The sequence below is a fragment of the Colletes gigas genome, unplaced genomic scaffold, assembly GCF_013123115.1.
Source record: "Colletes gigas isolate AHSC1104 unplaced genomic scaffold, ASM1312311v1 Colletes_gigas_Sc00012, whole genome shotgun sequence".
NCBI lineage: Eukaryota > Metazoa > Arthropoda > Insecta > Hymenoptera > Colletidae > Colletes > Colletes gigas.
The window spans coordinates 1,255,971-1,266,328 of NW_025106641.1; the positions used below are offsets into that span (position 1 = coordinate 1,255,971).

General features: G+C 37.1%; 2 protein-coding genes across 4 annotated transcripts; both read right to left on the reverse strand.

Moving 5' to 3' along the window:
* Positions 1-2,311: 2,311 nt before the first annotated feature.
* LOC122399205 (cdc42 homolog) lies at positions 2,312-5,210 on the reverse strand. 2 transcript variants are annotated; one of them, XM_043399705.1, is made up of 5 exons: positions 4,976-5,210; positions 4,350-4,549; positions 4,163-4,272; positions 3,886-4,083; positions 2,312-3,806 (listed from the first exon to the last, which is right to left on the reverse strand). In XM_043399705.1, exons 2-5 carry the CDS (start codon positions 4,525-4,527, stop codon positions 3,717-3,719), a joined length of 576 nt encoding a protein of 191 aa, XP_043255640.1. In that variant the 5' UTR covers positions 4,528-4,549; positions 4,976-5,210; the 3' UTR covers positions 2,312-3,716. The 2 variants fall into 2 exon arrangements, with proteins under 2 accessions (XP_043255640.1, XP_043255639.1); XM_043399704.1 differs by having other exon boundaries at positions 2,314-3,806; positions 4,350-4,558; positions 4,976-5,209.
* A 456-nt stretch (positions 5,211-5,666) lies between these two features.
* On the reverse strand, positions 5,667-7,623 carry LOC122398834 (AKT-interacting protein-like). 2 transcript variants are annotated; one of them, XM_043399061.1, is made up of 7 exons: positions 7,387-7,623; positions 7,115-7,296; positions 6,963-7,027; positions 6,614-6,714; positions 6,353-6,540; positions 6,105-6,273; positions 5,667-6,030 (listed from the first exon to the last, which is right to left on the reverse strand). In XM_043399061.1, the coding sequence occupies exons 1-7, from the start codon at positions 7,399-7,401 to the stop codon at positions 5,947-5,949; spliced, it is 804 nt and encodes a 267-aa protein (XP_043254996.1). In that variant the 5' UTR covers positions 7,402-7,623; the 3' UTR covers positions 5,667-5,946. The 2 variants fall into 2 exon arrangements, with proteins under 2 accessions (XP_043254996.1, XP_043254997.1); XM_043399062.1 differs by having other exon boundaries at positions 7,115-7,313.
* Positions 7,624-10,358: the final 2,735 nt, after the last annotated feature.

A 10,358-nucleotide genomic window follows, 5' to 3' on the forward strand; every position in this document is an offset into this window, starting at 1 on the left:
ACGTGTGGTGGCTGACCCAGAGCCCGCTAGGATCGCTTTATTCGTAATTCGTTGAATAAATTATGAAGCCTCCTTCTCGTCGCTGCTTTTTATTAATGTTCGCGGTTAATAGAAATTTAACCGTGGCACGACTCAATATAAACCGGGGGGAAGATACCCACCACCTTGAATTTGTAAAGACGCGCCGAAAATTTTAAGAGCCCCCCCTCCCTCTCTTGTAACACCTTCCACGCGATAACGTGTTTCAGCAGACCACAAGAAGTGGCCTGTGGCCCCGGTGTGTGCATATCGTCTCCTCTCTCGACAAATTTGCACGCAATTGAGTATTTGCGTGCGGACGAGTAATTACGACCGGCGGCCACGCACCGTCATTTACCTTTCGCGAGAATTATTATTACCGAGCCCGGCGCACGTTCTCGCAGCTAACAACAACATTCACCGCAAAATACCCGAAACGCGCCCCACCGATTCGTGGCGAGAGGGATGGTTGGTGGTGGTTCGAGTACTCTTATCTCAAGATACACTATGTCACGTATACGTGATTCTGGCCGTGGAAGCGTGTTTGGGGGGCGCTTTGGAGTAACAAGGTTTTTATACTTTGTAGATTCGAAGGATGCTTCTAGAGAGTGTCGTCGAAACAACGAACAGAAAAAGGACTGTGAGGTTAGGGAGGGAGGGGGAGATCTGGCAAAATAGAATCTCCAAGAATCGATAGTATCTCTGGAGGTCCGGCAATGCCCCGGTGCCAGGGAGCATACCCCCTCGATGACTACGACACAGATCTCGCGCCATTAGTCAGCCGTGGCGGTGTTGGTACCCGAGAAGCCACGGCATAAAACAGCATAAACGCAGCGGAGAAACGGTGCTGGCGCGGACGAGCACGGGACGGGCCACGGACGAGCACGGCCGCCCATCGTGCGTGGGACACCGCGTAAAAATGAGTTGTGTCAACGTGCGGCTCCGTGGCCCCCCCGCGCGGTTGCCACCAGGTGGTCAACTTGTTTTATAATACGCGACTCCTTCGTATACGGGGCTTCTACGTTGCCCATCCTTTTCCACGTGCTTCGGAATTACACGTACCGCGACAAGAGAGCAGCCTCGCAGGCCGAGCTCGTCGATTCTAATTTATTTAGAAAAGCTTGCCAAGTTTGTCAAGGAATAGTACCTATTCCCGACGTTTGCTTCGCGGCACCGTATTCGTAATTTCTATTTCTCTCTGTGTATTAACATAGTTCTGCATCGCGTCAAGCCTGATATATATTAACTCGAAACTGTACACGTCGATCTATTTAATAAACTTGGTTCGAAGATTGTTTCTATGATAATAAAAAAAATGTATTATTTTACGGAAGACTGTACCGCCATCTACGGCGGAACGTCCAAGTTCGTCGAGATGTAGCTCGAAGTTTTGGACGCTAGATGGCGGGTCGAGTATGTGCGACCGAAAATATGACCGCCATCTGCGAGCCGAACGTACAACTTTGTCGGGAATAACGACAGGAATAGAAACTGTTGTTTAATAAACTTGGCCAACCAAAAAATTGTATTCGAAAGATTTGGATTCATATTGCTGTAGCAAAGGGAACGATACTCTGGACCCCCTTACTATGCAAATGAAAAGAATGGAAAAGCAAATTACAGGAATAGGAAAAGATGAACAAAATTTGGAAATGTTAAATTATGTATCTCTTCGATGTTTTCGAGGAAGACGAAAACCGTTCTACTTTTCACTTTGATTTCGAGGAATGTACAAATTATTCGGTGGAATTAAAAGGAAAGCTCACGTCCGGCGCATACCACGAGTTCTGTTTCTCGTGGATGCGAGAATCGATTCGAGATGATTAGCGATAATGTCAAGGGAGTCCAGAGGCACGTTCGTGATGAGTCCGTGACCGGCGTACCTTCTGTGTCGGCGTGGTTAAACCGCTCCAGTACGCCGATACGTAACCACGAATCCACCTAATTGAAGTAATCACAAGGCGCAACCCGGTACGCTGCACGGCCGATGCAATCGAAGAAACGGAATGGAGAACGGGAGAGGAACAGCCAGGGGAATAAGAACCGAACAGGCGAGCAACGTTGGACGAAGCGAGACGAGGGAAACGGAACAGAGGGGAACAAGAAGGGAGAGAGGGGAACGCACGAACCACGGTGAGCAAACTACGTCGACGATGCTCCATTGGATCGTCAAATGACTACCTCCTGTTTCTGTCTCTCGGCACCCTGGCATTTCCGTTCTCACGTACCGATTCGACCAGAGAATACCGAACGTACCCGAGTTCCTTGCACTTACGAGATCCTCCCATTACTTTCTAAACGCGATACAAAACAATGCACCGGACGTGAGAACGAACGCCAACGTAAAGCTTAACCGATCGAATTTACAAATTTCTTCACTCGCGAACCAACAACCAAAGAACGATCCATTCTTTATGCATAGTATAAATATATTTATGTGAATATTTCGTTACACGGTTGCGTCTACATATCGTAACACGTACAATGCTACTAAATGCCACCCTCTTTAGACCGAATACAAGACGTACCCGGTCGATCGTTCGTCGTTCCGCGATACACGCTCTCCGCCATTCAACGAAACGTCGATCGAACACGAACGGAACCATTCGATCGTTGCGCTTCGAATATTCACCCTACGTTTCATCCAGTTTACATAACGTTAATGTAAGTTTATGGAAAATATTAGGCGTTTAAATTTTCGTTTCTTTTCGAATTATACAATTATCGCTTAATAAATAATACGTGATCGTTCGGGTAGTGGGGAGCAAACTCGTTGCTCGTTGCTCGAACGAGAATATTTTCTATCCTACGAGCAACGGGATCGACCCCACCAACGAATCCGTTTGTTGAAATCTTACAAAGTATAAATGCTTGTTACTCTCGCCCACGCTTCTGTCCCGTTTCAAATTCGTCGTATCTTGTGTGTATACCGTGACAAACGCTGATATGTACAAAATCAGATGTAAAAAGTCTTTGAAACCAACGCGCTTCTGTGGAAACATTCTGCGTGACATAGCTGCCAATCCTAGAACTTTACAACCCCCCTGTTGGTAGTGCACGTTTTATATAGTATATTTGCAACTTTATCCGATGAAAAGAGATCTTAATATCGTTTTCATTCGTTTCGTTAATTCAGTATGTTCGAAAAGAGAACACTTTCGTTCCTTTTCCCCGAAAGCATCGATTCTTTAAACGTTCAAAGGGATACTTTACATCGTAGCTCTTCGTCGATAAATACACGAACCACGAGAAGTACTATTAATCGAATAGCACCAATTGTTCTAACAAAAATGTGAAACAAATTTTAAACGATACAAATCTCTTGGATAACGTTTGTAAAAAAAAAATAATAAACCCCGCGATGCGCGTAATTTCACGTTAAGCGAAGATAAAAAAATTGTTTAAATTGTGCAATACGAAAGTTTAAATCAGAATTCACGTCGCGTGGAATGTGATCATGATCGTTACGTGGTAATAGAGAAAGTAAATTGAACGAAATTGTCGCGCTGATACTAGCGGCTTTTAACGTGTCTCCGAAAATGAATATTTCTTTTTTTTCAAAAAGGAACCATGTAAGCTCGGTTTGAAATCCTCTAACGGTGCTTTAAACTACTGTGTTAAACTTGCCGCTCGCTATTGTTACGCATAAACTCTGTTTCCCTTTCGGACATATATCGCTTCCAAAATAAATACTCATTTTACAACAGCGTACACTTCCTTTTCTTCACTGGCTCGGGAGGTTCGAGTGCAGCTAAAATAGCCTCGTCGAATACATTCTTTAAACCTTTCTGCAATGTTAAAAATTCCACATAGTTGTCTATAAACGTAACGAGGAATGGTTATGTGTTATAACTTGTGGCGCGTTACCTGCGTAAGAGCACTACACTCGACGTATTTCACTGCTTTCAGCTCTTTGGCTAGCTTCTCCCCCTGTTCCGCTGATATCGGTTTTTGCTTGTTTTTCGCCAACTTCTCGATTGTAGCAACGTCGTCTCTCAAATCGATTTGAGTGCCAACGAGTAGAAACGGAGTCCTTTGACAATGATGCGTTATTTCAGGCACCCACTAAAATGAAATTAATACGTATAAGCTTTACTATTACACACTTTCTTCCGATAACAAATGTTTTAGACAACGCCGTAACCTTTTCTTTAACATTCTCAAACGACGACGGCGAAACTACGGAGAAACATACGAGAAATACATCCGTTTGCGGATAACTTAAAGGTCTCAGTCTGTCGTAATCCTCCTGACCTATAATACGTAACATAATATCGATATTAAAGTCTCGCAGCAAAAAATTAAATATTAACAAGAATCTTGATTCTTACCAGCAGTATCGAATAATCCCAATGTATATGGATCACCGCCTATCATTACAGTGACCGCATAATTATCAAAAACTGTAGGTACATATTCAGAGGGAAATTTGTTCGTAGTATACGAAATTAACAGACACGTTTTACCCACAGCTCCGTCTCCTACTACGACGCACTTTATTGTCTGCATATTGATATTCTATATATTTTATCTGAAATAACTATATAAAATATATATAACTCTGATCTCTGAAGCTAAACAAATGAAAGTTTCATATAACATACACAATATGTCGATATAGCCTTGTAACGATAAACAATACGAATACAATTATTCAATTACTTGAATATTTTGTAAATAGTCGAAGCATCGATTAACACTCTTGATAGCTTTACTTTCAATACAATATTTAATTTGAAATCGTTTTGTTTTATGAATTATACGTGACCTTACTCCACCCTTAACCTCAAAAGACGTAACCAAATTCTTCGCATAGGGAGATTACAATATGTAAGATTTATCGTTTCGTCTATAAGTGCGTGTTTCGTATTATTTCTCATATTTCTTTGAAAGTTGGAATTATCATTTAAAAATGGAAAACACGCTAATCTCTTTAACGTGTAAATAAGATAATTACCTACAACTGTGTGGCTGTCATTAAAGGTTAAAATCGTAGCTCATAATCTTAAAATCAAGCGAACGAATAGTTTAAGGTATTTGGAAAGAAAATAAAAATGACAGTAAACAACATCTAACACTCCGGTACAATATATTTCTTGGCACTTCACATTTATCTCGAAATATACATTTCCCTTGACGGATACTGATTCACTAAGCTTGTACACACTTAAACCCAATACACATGTTAACGAATGTTACGAGAAACAACTAGTGTTCGAGACACCTTATTCAGCAGTGCTACCAACATTATCCAGTCGTGTATTATTACCATATTATTTTTACAAAATATATTGTACAGGATGTATTAAATGACTTATCCACCCCAAATAACCGTTCAGACTAGAATTACGATTATCTTAATTCGTTCAATTTATATTGAGCAGATTCAAACTGGTTCGAACCGGTTTAATCTAGTTAAAAATAGAACAGATTTTTTTCACATATAGAGATTTTCATTATTTTTGTAAAAAAGTTCAAGCTCACTGCTCATCCAAGCATCTGATAAACAGATAGGTTCTTTAGAAAAAAAACAACTCCAGACATCATAAGTGCTTTTAAATACTGTATAATATTGATATAAAAACACCTTTTTGTATAATACATGCTATAAAAGTTATGTGAGGTGGAGAAATTATGTCACCCTGCGTATATAAGAACTAATTAATTAATGTATATATTTTTAAATTAATTAAATATAAGAGTATTATAGGTGGTTCTGGAACATTTCCAAAGACTCCAGTTATTGCAACATTTCCCTACACATAACTTTAAGATCACGGTAACTGGAAGTAATGTAAAATTTGTCCTTTTCGGCTAATAAAAAAATACAGTAAATTTATCCCCTGCATCGGTAAAATGTACAGTCCCTTTATCTCGTAGGGACGTATGAAGTTTCGTTATTGCAATTTTATGTATTACAGATCCTTACTATCTCGCTTCTGGCTTTGAAAATGGTTGTACAGAGCCTGGTTGTACCCAAGATAAACCCAAAGCTTTGTTTTCTTCTTCCTCCTGAATCACGTAAAAATATAACAAACGTTTTCAATAATGTAGCATCATGAAACGAAATATATGTAATTATATACCTTGGGTTCATAAATTTCGCGTTTAATGGAATCATGAAGCTCGCTAATATATGGGCCAAAAGCTATGTAATGGGGATCGTCCATGGTAGGTGGATTATAAACATTGTTTAAGCTGTCTCTCACACATTTTTTCACGCGATTTCGAAATTCTTCGAAATTGTTTTCTAATCTATAATACAAAAACAGTGTATCGTACGAGCGGATCGAATTCAAACTTTCAAATATAATTCATAATAACATTCACTTACAACATGGATGCCTCTTGGTTTATAGAATTCATTTTAATATCTACTTTAGCGAATACTTTTGTTATAAATTGTATCAATTGCCAAATTCTATTGCTTTTCCTCCATTCTGGGAATCCCCATGATGTGCACAGCTCTCCAGACTCGGGATCGATCAAAGGATGAAAAACAGACGTTTGAAACATGACTTTCTAAAATTTTGTTCACCCATATTAAAACTAATTTTATAACAAAAGTACTGCGCATTGAAAAGGAAAGTCTTACTGGACACCCTGCATCCGGGAAACCTTGCGGTAATGTAATAGTAAATCTGAAGATACCCCCTTGATAGATTCCTTGTCGAACAAATTGCACGCCGAACCACACTAACACAAAATAAATACACTATTTAATTCGATAAGTGCTCGTTATGATTGTGTATACAAAAGAAATGTGGCAAACAATAAATCAAGCACATATTTACATGGAAACCGTTATATAAGACGAAGTCAGGATAAGCAAGACCTAAGAATCAATTGTTATTTGGCTTAAACAATTCAAACGCATAACCGTTTACAGATATAAAGTTCATTAAAAAGAAACGTTAATTTCTATTAATCTTATAATTACTTACACATAGAATTTTGTGCAGACGGTATAACATAAATGCCTTTTAGGTCTTGAGAACATAACATGTTGCTACGAAGAAAAAAAAAATAATAAAGAAATCATATTTTTATTCGATTCAAATGCTTTCGTAATAAATTATTTATTGAAGTGGCTTACTATTCGGATAAAATATTATATTCTTGCAAGTAAAGCGCATATTCCTTATTGGTTTGCGAAACAGTTGGCCTGTCGATCATTTTTACTGACATACTCAGTTGAGAATCTCCATTAGTATTCAAAGGTAATAGTTTCCTAAACGAGCCTTGCCTCTTTAAATCATCATCTTTATTAGTATCAGCCTAACATCAACAAGAGTCTGTTATTTTTCAATCTTTCATTTAAACCTTTCGATCGTGAAAATTATTTCGTTACTGTCTTTCACCTATTACCTTTATTCCCGACATAATGGTATTACTGATAAAAGGGTAGTTTATCAACTGTAATCGGTGTGACAATCTTAAAAAACACGAATACGTTCCATTCTGTCACAATTTTTTGACAGGTACTAAGTAACACTAACTATACAAGTAACGCATTGATGCAAACGAAGCATTAGGTAAGCCTACATCGTGCGAATGTTTTTATCATAAAAACTGAAATCGTTTACTCTGCACTGTACACGCATAACGCGCGAATAGCACTGTAGCGACCTCGATACTAAATTTATAGAGAAATAATTCACGATCCATACGCTAGGTGTAAATTGTTGGTGCGAATATGTTGGGTATATGCTGTTTACGAATCACATGGCCAAGTTCCGCCACGAGTTACGCTGTGTGTAGTTGGCCCACTCCTACTTGTTACTGGATGGATGTAAATAAACGATCACACTCCCGTTTACAAAGAACAATAACGAAATATAAATATATTTTGCAACGCAAATGCGTATAGTCTTTGGTTTAAATATACTCGGTCTTCTCATGCGTCTTGACTCGACGAGTCTTACCGAGCAAATGGCGAGAAGAACAGGGAAGGGCGCGCTCCCGTCGTGCTGCCACTGCGCGCGCAGCTTTACGGTGACTTTCTACACGCACCTGCTAGTACAAATAAAACTACAAGGAAAAAGATTTTTATCGTATACATTTATATCTCAATTTTATTAAAATGCTCATGTTTACAATACATACACAGAATTGAGGAAAAATCGCGCAATGATCCGTTCGACATTCCAGGATGCAATGTGTCTGGAACAGATAATAATAAATATATTTAGCACACATTATACTGAAATTTAAAAATCAAGGATTCTTCCATGCCCATATAAGTATTATGTTCATACGACTTATATAATTAATTTCTTAGACGAATAACATTTAACCGGGGGTAAATTAAAACCCACATTTCGTGAATTAAAACTCACTTTATTAAATGTTTAAAATTCTGTACATGTGTTTGTAAATATTTATCGATACTTTTCTCGGCGTTGTCTCAAACATTCTATAATATCGTTGAAATTAAATGTTAGCGCATAATCGGAACGAATATTTTTGGTTTCATATCTTCTTTTAGTTTGTACATGCATATCTTTTTCTTTAACTATGCAAGATATGAACGATATCTCAAATAAACTTAAGTTTAGTTCTTAACGAGTTATTTAAAGTGCAAAAATTTTCATAGTTTTATTCAAAGAAAAGAGGGCTCTCTCTTGCGAGTGCAAATCTTTATTTTCCGACAGCTCTGTCAAAGGGGAATAACATTTACGTAATACGTCGTTCATATTTTGCGTAATTAAAGAAATATGAATGAAAATATAATGGAAGACATGAAAATAAAAATTCTTTTCACCGATTCGCCAGGCAACAGGAGTTTTCATAATTTTATCAGATGCTCGGAATAACATCAATGGAAAAACTTGACAAACATTTACAGATACATGCACATTATAATAAACGTTCGATAAGAATGGTTTCTCACCCTGCTTTAAAGTTTTTCTAGTGAATGTATTTCGTTAAATATGCAAAATATGAAAGAATGTTTCAAATAAATGGTATTTGTTTTTTAATGAACTAATCAGGAATATATATATATCTGTGATATATCATTTTTTTTTTAATGGTGAAGTTACCATTTCACCCACTCACTGACCGTTAACATCAGCTTTAAAATTGTGTTACACACGCACACATATATACATATGTATGTATGTATTCATTTATTTATTTATTTATTTATTTATTTATTTATATATAAAGAATTTAATAACTATCTCTAACAATTTTCGAAAAGGAAATGAAAACAGTTTACAACACTGTACGTGAGACACCCCATATATGCAAGAATGCTAAATCACAGCAGACTCTGGTACAAGCCATGGGAACGAGAGACAATAAAGCTGCAAGTGTCCAATTTTGCACTCGACAAATAGAGATAGACAAATGCTGTGTATTATTTCCATCGAGTGTAAAATCAGACTACCGTGGTTTTACTGTTTCTCATTCGACAATGGCTAGTACCGAAGTCGGCTGCGGCTAAATCTGATATTGACCACGAACTTTCGGCGCATGTGCGTTCCAATTTTTTTCTAACGATCAAATCGACGTCAATAACAGGCTCACAAAATGCATATATCACAAAAGTGTTAAAATTACTTTAAAAAAAAAATTAACTCGAACACGATTTGTACAGAAAGAATTTTATATTTCTTGCAAGGGCATTGAAATCGATCGTTTCTGCTTTAAAAAAAAAAAATAAATAAATAAATAAAATAAAAAAAAAAGAATCAACTATTTACAGTGCTCTGCAGCCTGATATGATTTTTCGTTGTTCTTTCGATTGTGTTTAATCCTGTTATTGCTCGCCATTTGTATATAAATAAGTAAACAAATATTCGCATAAACGATTATCTTGTTTATGCAAATAAATTAATTGCGCGTCTTTCTACCCTTTTGCTCAATTTATTCCCTTAGAAATGAGAAAAAAAAAAAAAAGAAGATAGAATTTTCTTTCTTAAACTCTGCTCCGGAGTGGTGCACGGGCTCTTTAACGCTAATCTATATTACGTTTTTCTTACTTTTTTGTTGCTTTTTTTTTTTTTTAGAAGGATGTTTATAATATGACAGTACGGTAAAAAAATATTACATTCTGGACGAACATGTATCTATATAAATTTTTGAGTCATGATTTTCAAGCCCACAATATCATAATTGTTTGCAAGTCATAACTCTTCTTTAAGATAAATCGCATTACAATTAGTGATCATTGTATCGTTAATTGCCATATTAAATTGAAAACAAAACCGATTAAAAGTTCATTAATAAACTCGACTATCTAATCTACGCGTTAATTATAAACATACAAAAACTTTTGTTTTTTATTCGATAAGTTTTACTCTCGTTAAATAATATCCTCCCGATGTGTAATT

What these genes read in the sequence shown, in the direction of transcription:
- LOC122399205 (XM_043399705.1), bottom strand. Translation starts at nt 4,527, where the DNA reads ATGCAGACAATAAAGTGCGTCGTAGTAGGAGACGGAGCTGTGGGTAAA. An exon ending in TTGAGAATGTTAAAGAAAAG is followed by an intron (nt 4,084 to 4,162) that starts GTTACGGCGTTG and finishes ATTTCATTTTAG; the next exon opens with TGGGTGCCTGAAATAACGCA. An exon ending in AGTGTAGTGCTCTTACGCAG is followed by an intron (nt 3,807 to 3,885) that starts GTAACGCGCCAC and finishes TTAACATTGCAG; the next exon opens with AAAGGTTTAAAGAATGTATT.
- LOC122398834 (XM_043399061.1), bottom strand. An exon ending in AACCAAGAGGCATCCATGTT is followed by an intron (nt 6,274 to 6,352) that starts GTAAGTGAATGT and finishes TTTGTATTATAG; the next exon opens with ATTAGAAAACAATTTCGAAG. An exon ending in GCGAAATTTATGAACCCAAG is followed by an intron (nt 6,031 to 6,104) that starts GTATATAATTAC and finishes TACGTGATTCAG; the next exon opens with GAGGAAGAAGAAAACAAAGC.